The sequence below is a fragment of the Ovis canadensis genome, chromosome 5, assembly GCF_042477335.2.
Source record: "Ovis canadensis isolate MfBH-ARS-UI-01 breed Bighorn chromosome 5, ARS-UI_OviCan_v2, whole genome shotgun sequence".
Lineage (NCBI taxonomy): Eukaryota > Metazoa > Chordata > Mammalia > Artiodactyla > Bovidae > Ovis > Ovis canadensis.
In genome coordinates, this window is record NC_091249.1 from 27,169,844 (window position 1) to 27,191,384 (window position 21,541).

Consider the following 21,541-nt stretch of genomic DNA (forward strand, 5'->3'; position numbering starts at 1 on the left):
ATCCTCCGATATCTCCCAGAGTTTGCTCAAACTCAGGTCCACTGAGTCGGTCATGCCATCCAATCATCTCATCCTCTGTCACCCCCTTCTCCTCCTGCCTTCAATCTTCCCCAGCATCAGGGTCTTTTCCAGTGAGTTGGCTCTTTGCATCAGGTGGCCAAAGTATTAGAGCTTCAGCTTCAGCATCAGTTCTTCCAATGAATATTCAGGACTGATCTCCTTTAGGATGGACTGGTTGGATCTCCTTGCTGTCCAAGGGACTCTCAAGAGTCTTCTTCAACACCACAGTTCGAAAGCATCAATTCTGCAGCGCTCAGCTTGCTTTATGGTCCAGCTCTCACCTCTGTCCACGACTGCTGGGCCTTTACACTTGCTGATCCCTCTATCTGGAGAGCTGTTCCTCTCGTCTTCCCACAGCTGGCTCCTCTTCATCCTTCACGTCTCAGCTCCAGCATCACCTCCTCAGAGTGGCCTTCCCCGATCACCCTCCCTCAAGGGACCACTCACTTTCTCTCCCTTATGCGGCTATTTTTTTTCCAGTTGTGACTACTACTGGAACATTCTTATTCATCTGCCTCCTTCAGATGGGGTCCTCAGAGGCAGACCCGGTGTTTGGTTTGTCCACAGCTGAATTCTCAATAATACTAGATGCTCAGTAAATACGGGTAAATGATGGAATGAAACCTCCCTTGCCCTGACCTCTCTGAATCAGCCCGAGGGCCCCCTAGGTCCCACCTCCACCTGGCTAAGGTGAGCTCCTCCCAGTCAAGGTGAACTCAAAGACAACGCTGGATGCTTGTTGAAATACGCAGACATTCTCGAACCATTGTTCATGTGACACTTGGAAGTTCTGAGGAAGCCAACAAACAGCCTGATACCCATCCTGGACATCACAAAACATTTTAATAGTCATTGTCAACAATCAGGGGACACCCCCTGTATGTGTTTAGTGTCTCCTGGTTTACAGTCTACAGGAACTTGAATACAATTTGTATTTTGCTGTTGTGTGAAAATTGTATGACTCTTGTGTGTGTGTGTGTGTGTGTGTGTGTGAAAATCATTCAGTCATGTCTGACTCTTCTGCGACCCCATGAACTGTAACCCACCAGGCTCCTAAGTGTATGGGATTCTCCAGGCAAGAATACTGGAGATTGCCTTCTTCAGGGGATCTTCCCGATCCAAGGATCAAACCTGGGTCTCCTGCATTGCAGGAGATTCTTTACCATCTGAGCCACCAGGGAAGCCCTGTATAAATCTTAATTATGTTAAATTGATTCATAGTGCTTTCCCGGTCTATTATATCCTTCCACTTTTTGTCTATTCATTCTATTTATTTTTGAGACTTTGATATTAAAACTCAAACTAAAAAATTTGTCTGCTTTAAAAAGTTGTAATATATAGTGGAATTATATGTTACTTTGTTCTGTATTTTCCAAGTCTCCTGTAAATGTTTTATCATACTTTCAAAACTTAAAAAATAAAGAAAGGAAAAAAAAAAACAATCAGGGGACACTACATGGTCATCTTGAACCGTTCTGGTGTCGCAGGCAGACAAGACTTTGGTGCCAACAAGGGTCTCTGTCCTCAGCTTCCTCCTCTACAGGAGGACAGTGGGAGGTGGCTAGTCCCTCTCAACACTGACATCAGAACTGACTCATAAGCAGTTCATCTGGGTAGTGGCAAAGAACAGCAATCAGCCTGTAAAGGGCACCCAAATATCCTTGGACTGAATTGCTGTTGTTTAATTCCTAAGTCGTGTCTGACTCTTTCTGACGCCATGGACTGTAGCCTGCCAGGCTCCTCTGTCTCTGGAATTCTCCAGGCAAGAATACTGGAGTGGGTTGCCATTCCCTTCTCCAGGGAATCTCCCCAAACCAAAGATCGAACCTGAGTCTCCTATGTTGGCAAGTGGATTCTTTACCACTGAGCCACCTGGGAAGCCCTTGGATTGAATGGGGACCAGTTTATATCAGTCACAATCAGAAGGGGGAGGAATCTTCACGTATCTTGGGATGGAGGGCGAGACCCTTCTTAGCAGCTGAGTCCTGAGGCTGAGTACACACTGCGGCTGGGGCTCACACACCAGAGTGCAGATGCTGCCACTGGGGTTCACCTTCCCTGGCCCACACTGTGCTCAGCTTCTCCTCCAAAGAAGCAGCAGAGAGATTTTGACTAAAACACCCGCCCGGAGGGCAGCCAGGTTATCCACCAGCTTTGCATAATCATGGCTTAGATCCAGTCCCGGCTGATCTGGCGGGAAGCAGAGGAGAGGGTGGGGAAGTGAGAGATTTTCACAGGGGAACCTGGACGGTTCTTACCTTCTCCATCAGCTGCCGCAGCTCCCGGCTCCGGCCGTCTCGGGAGCAGGTGCTTTGCGCAGGGATCACAGCTGTGCAGATGCATTTTCCGTCGGGGGCCTGGGCTGAGGTGTACAGCTGCCAGCCTTCCTCTGGGCTTTGGAAGAGGGTCTGCAGGGAGGTCAGGGTCAGAGAGCGGGAACCCCAAGGGGGATTTGCCCCCTCACCCCCTGGGAGAAAACGAGGATCCCAGGGAGATGACAGATGCCCTTCCCTGGATACTTGGAATGTCCCAGACCATGTGCTCTGCGTGCCAGGGTGTGTGATCTAAATCCTTCCTCAGGGAAAGCCCCATTTTACAGGTGACAAGATTGAGGTACGAGGGGTAAAGAAACACAGCAAGGAACTGTGGGATACGAGCTCTTCCACAAGACAAGAATTCATTCTCTCAACACATATTTGCACACGCACACACCACTGTCTCCATAACCACCATTAGAACATAGACCAGGGGACTTCCCTGATGGTCCCGTGGTTAAGAATCCGCCTTTGCAATGCAGGGACTTCGGCTTCAATCCCTGGTTGGGGAACTAAGATCCCACATGCTGCAGAGCAACTAAGCCTATGTGCCATGACTACAGTCTGTATATCAAAATGAAAAGCAACTAAGACCCAAGGCAGCCAAAAAAATGCCCCCAAAACAAAAACCCCTCCACCTATGTCATTCTGCCTTCCCCAACTCCTGCTCCCTAGAAGCCCAAGCAAGGTAATGGCCAAAGAGTGACACAGTCCTCACCAAGACCTTCAAGTCTTTGCCTGGAAGGCATCATTCTCAGACTCCTACACTAAATTTCAAGTTAGATGATGCCACTTAGATAATTCAATTATCAATTATGGCTGTTTCCCAAACCTGGCTTCTTGGAACTCTGGCAAGCTTATCAGGCATGCGAGGAAAAGGGGTGCTCTGTGGTCAAATATGTTTGTGTAATGCTGAGTGAAATGAGGTGTTTTTTTTTAATGCAGGACTTATCAGAGCCTTTGCAATGCTCATGTGCATCAGGGAACTCAGCCATAATTTCCCAAACTTACTAGAAAATATCTAGTGAGTGCCTACTGTATGCCAGGCATGGGTCTGCGATAGGGACTAGGAAGAGAGGAGAGATGAAGAAAGTGTATCTATTGCTCCCCATGGATGTGGAGGAGGCAGAATTCAAGTATGGAATCCCACTGATGCTTCCAGAACTATGTGCATACATGCTAAGTTGCTTCAGTCATATCTGTTCTTTGCCACCCCATGGATTATAGCCTGCCAGGCTCTTTTGTCCATGGAATTTCCCAGTCAAGAAAACTGCAGTGGGTTGCCACACCCTCCTCCAGGAGGTCTTCCCAACCCAGGGATCAAACCTTGGTTTCCTGAACAGCGGGTGAATTCTTTACTGTCTGAGCCACCAGGGAAGCCCTCTAGAATGATATGCTGCAGCGGATGCTACAAAGAAAGTGCAGAGTGTAACAAGGGGTGTCCCCAGGCTGAGAGTCTCAGAGGAGGCATACCAGGGACGGGACATATAACCTGAACTGGAGGAATGAGTGAGCCAGTAGAAGGGCAGAGAGGAAGAGACAGTTTGGGCACCCAAATTCTGACCAATGGGACATCCCTGGCGGTCCAGTGGTTAAGATTTTGCGCTTCCATTGCAAGGGCCTCAGGTTGGATCTCTGGTCAGGAACTAAGATGCCACATGCTGCACCACACAGCACAGCCCACCCTTCCAATTCTAATCAACCTATGGAGGAGTTGGAGAAACACTGCTCAAAAAGCATCAAATCCTCACTGGATGGAGCATACATCATGCCGCCTTGAGCTTCCCCAGAACATACTTCCAGCCAGTCACAAGTCCCAATCTTTTTTATTTTAATGACAATGTTGTTTTTGCTTAGTTGCTGAGCAACTAAGAGTTGTGTGACTCTTGCGACCCCATGGACTGTAGCCCACCAGGCTCCTCTGTCCATGAATTTTCTAGGCAAGAATACTGGATTGAGCGGCTTGCCATTTCTTTCTCCAGGGGATCTTCCTTATCCAGGGATTGAACCTCCTGTCTCCTGCTTTGGCAGGAGGATTCTTTACCACTGAGTCACCTAGGAAGCCTGCAATTTTAGGGGCCCTAAGAAGGCCTTCATGAGAAGGTGTCATTTAAATAAAGACGTGAAGGAAGTGAGGGAGAAGCCTTGGTGGTATCAAGGGAAAGACGGTCCAAGCCAATAAAACAGCAAGTGCAAAGGCTCTGAGGCAGGACCAAGCCTGGTGTGTTTGGGAAACGGAGAAGGCTATAGCTAAAACAGAGGGAACAAGGGGAAAAGTGGGAGGGGAAAGATGAGGACAGGGATGGGACAGGACAGCCTGTGCAGTGCTTATGTGCCATGGGGAGTGACACTGATTTTTGGTCTGAGGGAAGTGGGAGCCACGGTGGGTTCTGATCACAGGATAGACAGGACCTGACTCAGGTGCTCACAGGTGCACCCTGGCTGCGGGGGGTGGGGGGGGGAACAGACTGGGGGTGTCAGGGTGGGAGACCAGGGCAGATGGGTGGAAACTGAAGAGATGGGAAGAAACTAGAAGATTCCAGTCCTATTCATAATGCATCCCTACAGACAGGAAGGAAAGTCTAATAAAACCCCAAACGTTTTACAGAGAAACAAAGCCCCACTACCATGGACTATTTGCACAGCCGCTGCTTATCACCCAGGAGAGGCTGTTTCCATGAGCTGTAGCAGAGATAAAAGCCAGACTATGAATTATGAGCAATCCTAGAGATTCCAGCTATTAGCCCACCTATTTTCTCTCCCACTCAATAAAGTCTTTTTTTTTAAGCTAATTGGAATGTGAGCAAGTGGTATCATTGTACAGATGAGCTTGACTCCTCCACTAATTTATAAGAAAAGCAAACCATTTATAAATGCCAACTGAAACTATTGTAATTAGTCATTCCTTGCACCTTATATACACATTTTGGAGGTTGAGGGAACCCCCACTGTACGAGGTGCTGTGAGAAGACTCTTGAAGAGTCCACTGGACAGTCAATCCTAAAGGAAATCAACACTGAATATTCACTGGAAGGACTAATGCTGAAGCTGAAGCTCCAATACTTTGGCCACCTGATGCAAAGAGCCAGCTCACTGGAAAAGACACTGATGAAAGATTGAGGGCAGGAGGAGAAGGGGTAAACAGAGGATGAGATGGTTGGATAGCATCACTGACTCAATGGACATGTGTTTGAGCAAACTCTGGGAGATGGTGAAGGACAGGGAAGCCAGGCATGCTGCAGTCCATGGGGTCGCAAAGAGTTGGACATGAGTGAGTGACTGAACAACAACAACCACCTCTGTGAGAGTCCATGTCCCCCCCAAGAAGGAATAAAGTCACTTACCTTCCCAGCCTCCCTTTCGAGCAGAAATGGTCCAGGTGGTTTGCAGCCAATTAAGCCAACTGTGCTCTTTTCCCCATGGGGGCCCAGCATGCAAGGGCTGCAAACAGCAGCCCCCTCAGTAGTGTAGATGGCCTGTTGTCTATACAGGTTGCCCTAAGGGATCTTGGAGACAGTCCTTTCCAGCGGACATTCATGACTGGCATGCTGTCTGCAATCTAGGCTCCAGACAGGTATGGACGGTGCCTTTGGAAAGCCCCAAGGCACAGTGGCCAGGGTCCACACTGGCCAGGTCATAATGTCCATCCACACCGAGCTGCAGAACAAGAAGTGTGTGACTGAAGCCCTCTGCAGGGCTTCAAGTTCAAGTTCAAGTTCCCTGGCTGCCAGAAGATCCACATCTCCAAGAAGTAAGGATTTACTAAGTTTAATGTGGATAAATTTGAAATCATGGTGACAAAAACGGGCTCATCCCAGATGGCTGTGGGGTCAAAGACATCCCTAATTGTGGCCCCCTGGACAAATGCTGGGCTCTGCACTCATGAGAGCCTGGGCACTGTCCCCTCCTTACTCATGTGTGGGTGCTAACTTGCTTCAGTCATGCCCAACTCTTTGCAACCCCATGGACTGTAGCTCACCATGGGATTCTTCAAGCAAGAATACTGGAGTGGGTTGCCATGCCCTTCTCCAGGGAATCTTTCCAGTCCAGGGACTGAACCCAGTACTCCTGCATTGCAGGCAGATTCTTTACCATCTGAGCCACCAGGGAAGCCCACCTGGTCTAAAACAAGAAGGATGCCCCATGGGACTTCCCTGGTGGTCCAGAGGGGTTAAGATTCTGGGCTTCCAATGCAGGGTGTGTGGGTTCAATCCCTGGTTGGGGTACTAAGATCCCACATGCTGCATGGGCAATAAGTAAATAAATAAAACAACAACAACAAAAACAACAACAGTTTTTTTTTTTTTTTAAAGGAGGCTTGCTCAAGGTTAGAAAAGTGACCCCAGGGCAGAGATAAATTAGGAGGCTGGGATTAACATACACACACTACTATACAAACTGCTGCTGCTGCTGCTACTATATATAAAATAGATAATCAACAAGGACCTACTATATAGCACAGGGAACTCTACTCAATATTCTGTAATAGCCTATATCGGAGAAGAATCTGAAAAAGAATAGATTATATGTATACGTGGGGTTTCCCAGGTGGCGCTAATGGTAAAGACTCTGCCTGCCAATGCAGGAGACACAAGAGACAGGGGTTTGATCCCTGGGTCGGGAAGACCCTCTGGAGTAGGAAGTGGCACCCCACTCCAGTATTCCCGCCTGGGAAATTCGATGGACAGAGAAGGCTGGCGAGCTACAGTCCATGGAGTCCCAAGGAGCTGGACACGACTGAGTGACTAAGCATGCGCACATATACGTATATGTATAACTGAATCATTTTGCTGTACACCTGAAATTTATACAACATTGTAAATGAACTATACTCCAATATAACATAAGAATTTTAAAAAGAAAAGAGTGACCCAGGAATGCCTCCCCCCTTGGATCTAAGAGAACGCAGAGCTAGTTTCACCTTTTTTCATGGCAGATATAGTTCTTAACAAACAAAAACAGAATCATGAATGTGAGTTCAAACACCTCCATCTGTGCTCCCCTGGCCCTGGTTCCCAAGCAATTTGGACGGAATCCCCTGAAGATTTTCGTTTATGCAGAGACAAAGCAGCCTGGTTCAACATAATTAACATCCCTTTCTTACATTCTGTAGCGTGTCCTTTGAAGCAAACAAGCCATTTTCTCTCAACATATGAAATATTGAATTGTAAAAGAGAAGCAAGATTTAAGTGGCACGGAGAGAAGGCCTTCATGGCTTGCCTAAAGTAATTGTCTGCGTTGGATGTACCTTGCTGGGGTATTCTCTGCAGCAGCGCAATTAAATGCCTGGGGTTTGGCTGCCAAATCTCTGCATGGCAGAGATTCTGAGTTTCACCCATGGGGTTCAAGTTCAAAAACACAGTCAAGTTCAGGTCCCAGGGAATTGCTGAAATGCCCTGGAAGGCTCAGCATCTGAGTGTCTAAATACCAGTTCCCCAGACTGGGTTGAGGTTGGAACCAAAGTTACAAATTCTTGGACGTCATAGTCCTAGGAATAGAGAACACCTATAAGTAATGGAAGGGGCTTCCCACGTGGCACTAGTGGTAAAGAACCCGCCTCCCAATGCAGGAGACTTAAGAGATGAGGGTTCAATCCCTCGGTCAAGAAGATCCTCCGGAGTGGGTAGTGGCAACTTACTCCAGCATTCTTGCCTGCAAAATTCCATGGACAGGGGAGCCTGGCAGGGCTGCAGTCCACGGGGCTGCAAAGAGTCAGACACGACTGAGCACATCACTAACAGAAATGTTTGCATCACCAGGTGTGAGAGCCCTCCTGGTACAGACACTTCTGGTCTGGTAGCCCGTCTCACCTCTAACGTGGCAAACGTACTTGAGGAAGCCAGCCACTCTGTCAGCTGAGCGGTTGGTTCCAAGTTTAATATTCTTGCTAATGGGCTCTAAGAGCATAAGCCAGGCATTCAGCTAGCTCTTCCTCAAATTGTCTTTTCTGCCCAGAATTTTTCAAATGCTTTCACCCAGGCTACTGCCCTAATTAAACAGCTGTCTTGGTAACCAGTCCAGGACTGAGTAAAGACAAGACACGCAGGGAAAGTTTTCTAGCTGTCAGGTCCAGGATCATCAGCTCGGGCTACAGCTCCATCACCTACGTCTTGGTTCAGAAAACAATTCCTGGTTCTTTGGGGAGCAGAGGGATTGCCACAGAATCCGGGGGGGAGGGGCCGCCAACCATTAAGTGCCGGCTATCAGGGGTTTAGCCAACAGGAACAGAGCAAGTGGCTGCCTCTTAATGAGTCAAAGATATTATTGCGTGTGAGGCTGCATAATTTAACCAGGAAGCAGAAATGTCTTGGGGCTCATATATTTATTTGTTCCCCGCCTTGTTCCGGAGAGGACCGCAAGTGGTTTACAAAGATATGTAAAATACTGCACGATAGGTCCAATTAAAGAGGAGAGCAGGAATTAGATATTTCTGGAGGGCAGGCTGTCAATCCAGAGCCAAAGCCTTCAGGCTTCTGCATTTTGTATTTAACCCAGTCAATCCCACTCTAAGAATGTAGCCCAGGGAAATGGTGTGGACGAGCACTCGATGGCTATAAGAATGCTCATTAAAATGCCGTCTAAAATTGGACAAGTGGAATTTTTTCCCTCTCCAGCCTTTTGCCAACAGGGAGGCTGATTTAAAAACTCTACAGCGGAACTTCCCTGGTGATCCAGTGGTTAAGAATCCCACTGCCAAGGCAGGGGACACTGGCTCGATGCCTGGTCTGGGAAGATTCCACATGCGGTGGGGCAACTAAGTCCATGTGCTGCAGTTACTGACGCCCTCATGCCTAGAGCCTGTGTTCTGCAACAAGAGATGCCACCACAATGAGAAGCCCGAGCACTGCAGCTAGGGAGTAGCCCCCACTCGCCACAGCTAGAGGAGGCCCATACGCAGCAACGAAGACCCAGTGCGCCGAAACTAAGTGAAACAAACTAAGAACTCTACAGGGAGGAATACTGTGTGTGTGTGTGTGTGTGTGTTAGTTGCTCAGTTGTGTCCGACTCTTTGCAACCCTATGGACTATAGCCCACCAGGCTCCTCTGTCTATGAAATTTTTCAGGCAAGAATACTGGAGTGCGTAGCCATTGCCCTCTCCAGGGGATCTTTCCAACCCAGGGATCAAACCTGGGTCTCCTGCATTGCAGGAAGATTCTTTTACCACATGAGCCACCAGGGAAGCCCAGGGGAAATACTATGCACTCATTAAAATTAAGAACAAGCAGGGATTTTTATCACCATCTTTACATGTATCTTGAAGCAAAAGTTCTCTACAATAAACACGGACTGTTCTCGTGAAGAACTTCTTTTCAGTCCCTTAAAGTTTTGTCTTTGCAAGGGAGAAAAGAAAGAAAGAGAAAAAGTAGAGACACTAGAGCTCGAAGGAAAGCTAAGAAAAACCCAGCCCTTAAAAACCTGAACAACCAGCATATGGTCAGGCCATAAATTTGGCTCCCAGCTCCTTAGCAGCCAACTCAAAAAAGGGAAAGCTGGTCATTTATGCGGCTCCCAGTGTCCTGAAACAAAAGCACGCCAGATGCTCAGGAGAAAACTTAACTATTTTTAGTACCAAGAACAGGCAAGGCTCTCTCCCACGGTCCTCCCCAAAAAAGGAGCCCATGTGATGTCACCAGGATCTTTCCAGACAACATCCTTACGGTAGAAACGAGTCGTTTTCTCTGGACGTTCCTTCTCCCTGCTCAGATGGTGGAAAGATCAGATGGTCCGAGGGTCAGACTGCCTGGGTTTATGTACTGGCTTGGCCTCTCCCCTGTGGTATGAGTGGGGTCACCTCTATAAGCCTCCATATCCTCATCTGTAAAATGGACATGATAACTGTACCTACCTCACAGAGTTTCCAGGAAGCTTGAATGAGTCAAGACTACATGTGTGAGCAAGAAGAGTCATCAGCATGTATTGACAGTAAGGATTTGCTTTTGTTATTATTATAATCCTCATGACAATCTAATGCCAATCTGGTGACTTCCTAAAGTCAAAATTGTTTGAGCTTGATGCAGGCATGAAACTGAGATAATTGGGAAGAACTGGTGCTGGGACTTCCTTGGTGGTCCTTCCTTGGATTAAGACTTTGCCTTCCAAAGCCGGGGGTGCAGGTTCTATTCCTGGTCAGTGAGCTAAGATCCCATGTCACTCGGCCCAAACAACAAACAAAAAAACATAAAACAGAAGCAATATTGTAAGAAATTCAATAAAGACTTTTTTAAAATGGCCCACTTTAAAAAAAATCTAAAAAAAAGCAGGGGAACTTCTCTGGTGGTACAGTGGATAGGAATCTACCTGCCCATGCAAGGGACACTGGTTCAATCCCTGTGCAGGAAGATCCCACGTGATTAGGAGCAACTAAGCCCGTGCACCACAACTACTGAGCCTGAATGTTGCAATTACTGAAGCTGGAGTGCCTGGAGCCTGTGTGCCACAGCAAGAGAAGCTACCACAATGAGAAGCCTGAGCATCTCAACTAGAGAGTAGCCCCTGCTCACCGCAACTAGAGGAAGCCCTCTTATAGCAACAAAGACCTAGTGCAGAAAAAAAAAAAACAAAAGAGTCACTGAAAGTCCATTTGATTTGGGACTGAGAATGCAAGATGAGGAAGACTCACAGACAGCCGGATGGCAGAGAGATAAAGAGAGAGAGAGCATCAAGTCCTGCCAAAGAGGGACAGAGTTGCTGCTCCGTCTTACTTGCCACGTGACTTGGCTGGCTTCTGGTTCCAGACCATCTCCTTGACATAACTTGGTGGAGAGGAGTCCTGCTTCAGAGTAACAGGCAATCAACAAGGCTCACATGACCCTGTTCTCTGTGGCTAATCTTCTGGCCAGTGGTCCCCAACCTTTTTGGTTTCGTGGAAGACAATTTTTCCATGGACCAGGCAGGGTGGGAGGGATGGTTTCAGGATGATTCAAATGCACTTCACTTACTAGGCACTTTATTTCTATCATTACGTCAGCTCCATCTCAGGTCATCAGGCATTAGATCTCGGAGGCTGGGGACCCCTGCCAGTCATCTTACTCTTCCTGGAACACATCACGCTTTTTCCTCACAACCCATCTGGCTGGACCCTCTGCCATCAAAACTCTTGCCCAAGTCATACAGCAAATTCCCATTGGCTATCTATTTTATATATGATAATGTAAGTTTCCATGTTACCCTTTCCATACATCCTGCTTCAAACCGCAGCTCTGTAACAACCTAGAGGGGTGGGATGGGGAGGGAGGTGGGAGGGAGGTTCAAGAGGGAGGGAATCATACCCTATGGCTGATTCATGTTGATATTTGGCAGAAACCAACACAATTCTGCAAGGCAATTACCCTTCAATTAAAAAATAAATTTAAATTTCTTTTAAAAAAGAACTCTTGCCGGGGAGATCCCTGGCACTCCAGTGGTTAGGACTCTGAGCTTTCACTGCAGGAGGTATGGGTTGGACCACTGGTGGGGGAACTTAGAACCCACATGACATGCAGCACGGCCAAGAAATTGAAAAAGAAAAAAATGATTTTTAATCTTGCCCTATCTCATGGCTAGGCTAACCCTTCCCCATTAGGGCTCAGGCATAAATGTCTCTTCCAAAAGCAGCCTCCACTGTCCCTTCCCCATCCTACCCAACTCTCAGGCATCCTGTGCCTTTTTTCCCCTAATACTTCTATTTCTTCTTAGTGTATGTCAAGCACTGTTCTAAGCACTCTGCATGCTTTAAGTGATGGACTTCTCACCACGACACTTAGACAGGACTGTCATTATTCACCTTTGATGAGTTGAGATTCGAACACGACCATCTGTCTCCACAGTCCTCATCACCACACTGCGACTCCCCTGTCCTCCTTCAAGCCCAGATCACAACGGCCACTGGGGGGAACTTCCCTCGTGGTCCAGAGGTTAAGACTCCATCTTGCAACGTGGGGAACTTGGTTTCAATCCCTAGTTAGGGAACTAAGATCCCACATACCACAGGGGAACTAAGACTCAATGAGGCCAAACAAATAAATATAGGGGGAAAAAAAGAAAAACAAAGGAATTAGGGGCTTCCCTGGTGGCTCAGTGGCAAAGAATCCACCTGCCAATGCGGGAAACACAGATTCCATCCCTGATTAGGGATCTTATCCCACATGCCATGGAGCAACTAAACTCCTGCGCCACAACAACTGAGCCTGCGCTCTAGAGCCAAGGAGCTGCAACTACTGAAGCTGCTCCGCAACAAGAGAAGTCACTGCAGTGAGAAGCTGCAACTAGAGCTGGCCCAAGCAGCAACGAAGACCCAGCACAGCAAAAAATAAATAAAATCATATCCTTTCAAAATAAAATAATAATTTCTTTTTTAAAGCAATGGCTATTGGGACCTCTTGGGTGTGACCACTGGCTCAAAGCCTACCTCTGTTCTCAGACAGAAAACATCATGGAGATAGGGAGTTCTGTCTGCTTTGGTCATTGCTGAATCCCCCAGCCCTGGCATGATCAATACTGAGTAACTAGACGCTGATGGGCTGGTGAGTCAGAGAGCAAACGTCCTCACAGACCCACCATGCATTTCCCCTCTGCCACCAAATAGGTTTCCATCTCTTCCAGGGAGGGACTGGCTGAGATCAAACGGCAGGCAGATCAGCTGAGGCAGGCACGGAGGCGGCCGCGGCTTCCCTCTGACTCTGGGGATGGCAGCAGGGCCATGATGAATGATCAGGGACATGCTTGTCTGCCTCGTCTCAGCCGTGACGGGTCCTGAGTCCCTCTGGAGGGCTTGAGATAATAGCAGGCTGCCCCTGTCAAACCTAGCGGTATTGGGCAAATCCCCCCTGAGTGATAAGCTTGACAGGCTTTAAAGAAGACATCAGCTCACCCGTGCTGAGATGGAGAACCAGGATCTCCCTCAGTGTGAGCAGCGGGGGCCTGGCTGGTGAGAGCCTGTGGCCGGGGGAGGGGCTGAGATGGCATGTGGGGAGGGGGGCAGCTGGAAATCCATTCATTCATTCTTTTTTTTTTTTTGCCGCACCACTTAGCTTTCGGGATCTTGGTTCCCCCATCAGGGATGGAATCCTGGCCCTCGACGGTGAAAGTGCCACGTCTCAACCACTGGACCAGCAGGAATTCCCAAATCATTTATTCTTTTTTTAAAATATAATCTTATTTATTTATTTTTGGCTGTGCTGGGTCTTCACTGCTGTGTGGGCTTTTCTATAGTTGCAGCAAGCAGGGGCGGCTCTCCGTCTGAGGTGCGCGGGCGGTTCTCCCTCTGAGGTGTGCGGACGGCTGGCCCTCCGTCTGAGGTGCGCGGGCGGCCCTCCGTCTGAGGTGTGCGGGCTCCTCGTTGTGGCGGCTTCTCTTCTTGGAGAGCACGGGCTCTAGGGCATGCAGCCTTCAGTGGTTGTGGCTCCCAGGATCTAGAGCACAGGCTGAGTCGCTGCGGCACGCAGACTTACTTGCTCCAAGGCATGTAGGATCTTCCCAGATCAGGGATCGAACCTGCATCTCCAATACTGGCAGGTGGATTCTTTACCACTGAGCCACCAGGGAAGCCCCTGATTCATTTACTCTTTCATATCCTTCCAATGCAGATTACCCATCTTGCCCTGAGAGGCTATTCAGGCTGGCACACACAACCTCTTCCCCTCTGAAGCCACCCAAGCCATGGCAGAAGACCGCCCCCAGTGCGCCCTGGGCCACAGTCTACACACATATTCCTGGATCCTAGGCTCTGCCATTACAGTGCCAATGGGGGCCAATAACGAATGAAACAGACTTTCTTGGGAGAGATGAGAAGAGACACAGGTCTCTGAGTTTGACTGACTGCCTTCCTTGGGGTCCAGGGAAGGTGTGGAGAGGGCTTGCCTTATGCAAAATTTTACAAACAGTCCATTCTCTTGGAGTGTGGCCCAGACTATTGGAATCACCTCAAATCCCCATGGATAGCCCCAAGAGTAGGGTCTATGGGCAGAGCTCTGCATCCAGGCTACCATACAAGGGCCACTCCAGTCCTCATACCAGCTTGCTTCGATGAGGACAAGTTCTTCTCTGTCTCCAGCCCTCATGAATACCCCACTTGAGAAGACCCCTCTGGGAGGAAACAGACTTTCACTTGAGTCTCCTGAGTCTTACCATCTTCCTTTCAGATCCCCAGCGCCTCCTGAGCTCTTTATCACCCCAGGGCCTTTGAACATGCTGCTTACCCCAAAGTCATTCTGGTGTGAGGGTTTGCCCCAGGGCAGATGGAATGGAGACAGAAAATAGGCAGATTCTGGTGTTTTACACAAGTCACAGCCTGTGACTTCCCTGGTGGCCCAGTGGTTGAGATTCTGAGCTTCCACTAGAGCGGGCAGAGTTTTGATCCCTGGTATGGGAACCAAGATCCTGCATGCTGCTCGGCAAAGCCAAAAAAATAAAAAATAAAGACAGAGTCCACAGGACTCTGACCACCTCCACGTGGAAACGCCAAGTTAGGTAGTTGGGATGAGGAAGAGAGGGGGTTTGGCTGGAGATACATATTTGCATGTTCTTGGCAGAGATGGGATGGAAAGAGACATCCCTGGTGGTCTAGTGGTTAAGACTCTAAGCTTCCAATGCAGGGGACGCAGGTTCAATCCCTAGTCAGGGAACTAAGATCCTGTATGCCAAGCAGCCAAAAAATAAACAAATAAAACTAAACCAATTGCTTGAATTAAGATCCCTGAAAGCCCTAAAAGAGTTCTGTTTCTCTTACCAGCCTCTAAGATACCTTAGCTGCTCACTAAATACCTGTACATGAACAGGCAGCTATAGAGTTCATCAGTACAGGCTGCTTCAGCCCCAATTCTGATCCACTCCTTCCTGCGTGACCTTGGGCAAGTAGCTTAACCCCTCTGTGCCTTCCTTCATCCCTCTGCTTCCTCATCTAAAAGTTGGGATCATAATGGCCAGGCTTCTCAAAATTCTTGTCAAAATGATGAATTGGTACATGTCAAGCGTTAGTCACAGTGTGTGGTACATTGTGAATGTCCAGTCAGTGGGAATTTTTATATCAGTTCATGGAAAAGACTCTGATGCTGGGAAAGGCTGAGGGCAGGAGGAGAAGGGGGCAACAGGGGATGAGATGGTTGGATGGCATCATTGACCCAATGGACATGAGTTTGAGCAAGCTCCGGGAGTGATCGACAGAGAAGCCTGGTGTGCTGCAGTCCATGCTGGGGTTGAAAAGAGTCGCACACGACTGAGCGACTGAAAAACAACGAATGAAAACAGCACTGTTCTAGAACTGTCTTATGTCCCCTGCTGACTGTTTAACTTTTTATATATTATTTTATTCAGGCTTCTCAGGTGGCACAAGTGGTTAAAGAACCCACCTGCCAGTGCAGGTGATGTGAAAGATATGGGTTCGAAGCCTGGGTTGGGAAGATCCCCTGGAGGAGGGAATGGCAACCCACTCCAGTATTCTTGCCTGGAGAATTCCCTGGACAGAGGAGCCTGGCAGGGGGGTTCATGGGGTTGCAGAGTCGGACACAACTGAAGCGATTTAGCACACACTCACGCTGTGAGGCATGTGGGCTCTTAGTTCCATGACCAGAGATCAAACCCTTGCCCTCTGCATTGGAAGAGTGGAGTCTTAACCACTGGATCGCCAGGGAAGTCCTTCCTGCTGACTTTTTTAAAATAAACCTTTTATATTGGAAGGATTTTAGATTTACAAAAAAGTTGTAAAGAGAGGGCTTACATAGACCCCTCACCCAATTTCCCTTGCTGCTAACCTATAACATATTCATGGGACACTTGTCACAACTAAGAAACCCGTTCAGGTGCATCACTCATTAAACTCCAGACTACTCAGATTTCTTCAGTTTTTCCAGGGGTACCCTGGTGGCTCAGACAACAAAGAATCTGCCTACGATGCAGGAGACCCAGGTTTGATCCCTGGGTCAGGAAGATCCCCTGGAGAAGGAAGCGGCAACCCACTCCAGTATTCTTACCTGGAGAATCCCATGGACAGAGGAGCCTGGCGAGCTACAGTCCATGGGGTCACAAGGAGTGGGACACGACTGAGCACACACACACACACACACACACCAGTTTTTCCACTCATGTCCCTTTTCTGGTCCAGACTCCCATCCAGGATCCCACACTGCATTTAGTTATAGCACTCCCTTAATCTCTGGTCTGTCATAATTTCTCCATCTTTCCTCGATTTTCATGACCTTGGCAGTTTTGACGACTACTGATCAGAGATCCTGTAGCAGGTCCCACTGGCTTTGAAGGGGCAGGAACCAGGTTCTAATTTCTCCCTGAGGCTTCCCTGGCTCCCAGCCTGATGCCTAGCACGCAGTAGCTGCTGCACAGACACTGCCTGAATGAATGAACACATGAATGACAGTCATTTATTTCTTTATGCTCCGCACTCTATGTTCCACAGGCATTCCTGCCAGAGGCTAGATCTAGAAAAGTTCACAGAGAAATAAAAGCTCTTCTCCTTTCAGAAAGGTTCGTTTTTGATCCCTTCTTTGTCGACATCAAGGATTCATTTCTTTAATATTTAGGGGCTTTTGTACCAAAGGGAAGTGACTACGTCTGCATCAGATGTCTCATTTTTAAAGGCAAGTGAGAGAGATCTTTCTAGCAAGACGGGGGTTTCTTCCTTGCCAGTGCTATCATTTGATTTCTCTACTTCTCCCTCCCCAGCCTTCAGGCAGGGGCGGAGTGGAGGGGTGAGGGAACTATGGAATTATCCACATTTTGATGTCCTCTCTGTCATAGCCCAGGGAAGCTTAATTAGAAGAACCTTGCAAAGTTTACCGAGGCTGAAGCAGCCTCAGGACCTGGTGCAAAAAGTGGCACGGCTGGTGATGGAGATGAATTGTTATTGTTGTTTAGTCGCTAAATTGTGTCTAACTCTATTCTGGCCCCATGGACTGCAACCCGCCAGCCTCCTCTGTCCATGGGATTTCCCAGGCAAGAATTCTGGACTGGGTTGTCATTTCCTTCTCCAGGGGATCTTCCTAACCCAAGGACTGAACCTGTCTCCTGCATTGGCAGGTAGATTCTTTACCGCCAAGCCACCTGGGAAACCCAGAAATGAATTAGAAGTTTTATTTCCCATCCCTCTGAATGACCCAATATTTGCCACGGGGACCAAGAGACCTGCCTTTGGGTACACACAGCATGCCCCTTTTTAGTTAGTCAGAAATGGGAATGCCCTTTAGCCAGGCAGGCATTGGGAGTCTGGCTGTTTTTTTATTCCTCAGCTCTGGGAGGCCAAGATGAAGCCAGGGAATGGAAGAAAAATGTACACGTCGAGGTCATCTTGCTCCCCCCAACCAACCCCAGAACCATGGTCCCTGCAGATGAAAGACACTGAGCCAGGTTTAATCTCTTGCCTGAAGTTTGTCAGAAGTAAAAATGAGCCTGGGTGAGCTTTTCTGACACTTCTCCTGACTTACAGGAATTCAATTTCTGGCCTGGGCATAAATTTGCTGCCAACAGCCCCCGCTGTGGGGGATGGGCCCATTGGCTGAGGTTGGATTCCTGAAATCAATGCGGCGGTGCGTGGAAAAGGTCGTCATGGGGGAAATTGATCTTCCGTGGCTGGCTCAGGAATTTCACGCTAGGAGCCAGGGACGCCTTGGCACAAAATGAAGGCATTCGCTATGAGGCTCCTGGGCAAGGGATGAAGGGAGGGACGCCTTGAAGGCTGGACAGTGCAGTCAGGAGGTGACGATCTGCTGGCTAATAACTCACAGGGACAGCCAAGCATCAGCACTGTATGAAACTGACTTTCAGAGGCTCCATGGGCGCCTCTGGGGGTGGCAAGTTAATTTGGGGTCCAAGGCTTTGATCATTTGGTTACACCTTGGATACATATTCCAGGGTTTCAAAGATGGGCATTCAATTCCCCAGGCCAAGGTGAGGCAACAGAGCATGGTCATTTAGGGTGCCAACTCTGCACCCAGGTTGCCTGAGCTCCACTCTCAGCTCTGCTATGTGGCTTTGGGCAAATGACTTAACCACTCTGGGCCTCCATTTCCCCACTTGTACTACAGCACTAAGAATAGTACTGATGTGGGACTTCCTTGGTGGTCCAGGGATTAAGAATCTATCTGCCAATGCAGGGGACACAGGTTCAATCCCTGGTCCAGGAAGGTTTCACATGCCAAGGGGCAATTACTGAGCCTGCGCTCCACAACAAGAGAAGTCACCACAGTGAGGATCCTGAGCACCACAACTAGAGAAAGCCATCAGGCACAAAGATCCAGCACAGCCACAAACAAAACAAATATATGAATCTGTTTGCTGTGAGGGAGGAAGGGGAGAACTGTTCAGCCCATGACCACGTGTGAGCAGGGAAAAGGTCTGGTCAGGAAGATCGTTGAGGGTGGATCAGCCAGAGTGAGACAGAGAGGCAGAAAAAATCCACCAGCAAGATTCAACTGAGCACATCAGGGGGCTGACTCAGCCCCTGCTTTGGAGTTTTCCAGAGCTTTCAAAGAAATAGATCTCAGAGAAAACAGCCCCAGCCACGAGGCACATCCTCCGCTCAAAAGGGGAAGAGGCAGTGCTGGCCACCAGGGTCACTGGAGCCCTTTGTTAGCAAGAACGGGCCACTTGAAGGGAAATCGATCCTGGCTAAGCACGAAGCAGCTGCTCCCAGCCAAAGCTGCTACAGAGAGGCCCTTTGCACCCTCTCCTCCGGGGCTGGGACAGGAGCCAGCAGGAGCCCGGGGATTGTTCTGCCAGGTGGCGGGTCTCAGAAGGGCCTTCAATCAGCATGCATTGTGGCCGCTGGCTCCTATATCCGTCCAAAGTGAAGTTTCAGCATCACCTGCACTCACCAGAGATCCGGCCTCATATGGAATGGTTAACATTATCATCAGCCTTGCCAAGTGCCATCCATGTGCATGCATGCATGCTAAGTCGCTTCAATTGTGTCCACCTCTTTTTGACCCTATGGACTGTAGCCTGCCAGGCTCCTCTGGTCATGAGATTCTCCAGGCAAGAATACTGGAGTGGAGTATTTCCTTCCCCACAGCATCTTCCCAACCCAAAATTGAACCCGAGTCTCTTGCATCTCCTCCATTGGCAGGCAGATTCTTTACCACTAGAGTCACCTGGGAGGCATTATGCAGGCACATCTATGCCTGAGGAAATTCCCAGAGTCGCCTCTTAGCCACGTGACCTTCAGCAAGCAACATGAACCTCACTGTGCCTCAGTTTCCCATCTTTAAAACAGGGCCAACAGCAGCACCCACTTCTTAGGATTGTAGTGGAGGTGAGTGGCACACAGAGCTTCAAACCATGAGTGATAAGAACTGTGGAAAGAGACTTCCCTGGTGGTCCAGTGCTTAAGAATCTGCATTGCAATGCAGGGGACATGGGTTTGATCCCTGATCTCAGAACTAAGAGCAATTGAGCCCATGCAATTACTGAGTGCACACATCACAACTAGAGAGTCCATGTGCTACAATGCAAGATCCTGCAACCCAGTGCAGCCAAATTAATTAATTTTAAAAAGACGGGGGCCTTCCCAGGTGGTGAAGTGGTAAAGAATCCACCTGTCAATGTAGGAGACACAAGAGACTTAGGTTCGATCCCTTGGTGGGGAAGATCCTCTGAAGTAGGAAATAGCAACCCACTCCAGTATTCTTTCCTGGAAAATTCCCTGGATAGAGGAGCCTGGCGGGCTACAGTCCTTGGGATTGCAAAGAGTCAGACACAACTAAGCATACACATACACATCCCTTGCCATAAATTAAAGATAATTCTAAAAGTAATCACAGCAAAAACAAAACAATGTTAAAAGAAAAAACAGAACTATGGAAGGTCACCCCCTGATAGGGTTGTCCCCTTTCATCTCACAACAGTTGTGGGATGTAGGGGGTGTCCTAAGTCAAAGGTCAGGGAGGAAAGTAGCAGAACCTGACATGCCATCAGTCTGTTGGGAGACAGTAGCCACGCTAGACGGGTCCATGGAGAAAATTTAATATGGGGAATATGGTGCCAAGGACCCAGAAGGCCTGGATGAGGAAAGTGGGGAAGGTAATCAGAAGAATAGCGATTGTAATAAGCTGCACGATTAGCAGGGCAAAGGGGGTTACTAGAGCTGGACCCAAGGAGGGGACACGAGATCACTGCCTGCAGCTAAGAAACAGGGACAGAAATCCCCTGATTTCTCTTTTCCTCCCACCTACAACTCCTACCACGGCTTCCCATTGGCCTAACCTAACAGGAAGCCACTGAGCAAGGAAACCTGGGAAATGTAGTTTTCAGGGGTCAATTTCCCTCAGATACCAAGAGCAAGGTAAGGGTACTTAACTCAGGGCCCAGGCTGCCTCTCTCTAAATTCTGCTCTGGTCAACTGTCCCATTTTATGCCTCACAATATAATAAGTCTTTGAAGGAACAGTGATTCTTCTTTAAGGGAGGTAATCAGGGATGGCTTCCTTGAGGAGGTGACTTTTTAAATTTTTTTATTTTTCTTGTTGAATTTTCCTTTTATTTTATTGGCTGCACCATGCAGCATGTGGGCTCTTAATTCCCCAACCAGGGATCAAATCCATATCCTTGGCAATGAAAGTACAGAGTCTTAACCACTGGGCCACTGGGAAATTCCCCAAGGAGGTGACTTTTAAACTTAGGTGAATTTTTTTCTTCAAACTTTAAATTTTTGTATTGGGGTATAACTGGTTAACAATGTTGTGGTAGTTTCAGGTGAAGAGTGAAGGGACTCAGCATATATATACATGTATCCATTCTTCCCTAAACCTCCCATCCAGGCTGGCACATAACACTGAGCAGAGTTCCATGCACTATACAATTAGGTCCTTGTTGGTTATCCATTTTGAATATAGCAGTGGTACATAACCTTCCCAGACTCCCTGACTAGCCAATTCCCCCAGCAACAGTACATTCATTTTTTTAAGTCTGTGAGTCTCTTTCTGTTTTGTAAGTAAGTTCATTTGTACCATTTCTTTTCAGATTCCACATATAAGAGATGTCATGATATTTCTCCTTTGTCTGAGTTACTTCATTTGGTATGACACTCCCTAGGTCCATCCGTGTTGCTGCAAATGGCATTATTCTATTTTTTTAATGACTGAGTAATATTCTCTCTCTCTCTATATATATATATATATACACACATACACACAGACACACCCCCCACACCTGCTTTATCCATTCTGTCCATGGACATTTAGGTT

General features: G+C 48.2%; 1 protein-coding gene and 1 non-coding gene across 3 annotated transcripts in view; one reads left to right on the plus strand and one right to left on the minus strand.

Annotated features, from left to right (window-relative positions):
* Positions 1–21,541, minus strand: part of OLFM2 (olfactomedin 2) — a 74,189-nt gene that overhangs the window by 4,738 nt on the left and 47,910 nt on the right. For both annotated transcript variants that reach the window (XM_069590999.1, XM_069590998.1), the window contains exon 2: positions 2,319–2,468. In XM_069590999.1, the coding sequence (XP_069447100.1) occupies positions 2,319–2,468 (150 nt within the window). The remainder of the gene's footprint in view (positions 1–2,318; positions 2,469–21,541) is intronic.
* LOC138441905 (small nucleolar RNA SNORA70) lies at positions 5,760–5,894 on the plus strand. Its single transcript, XR_011257475.1, has one exon. It is a non-coding gene; the product is annotated as a small nucleolar RNA SNORA70 (small nucleolar RNA).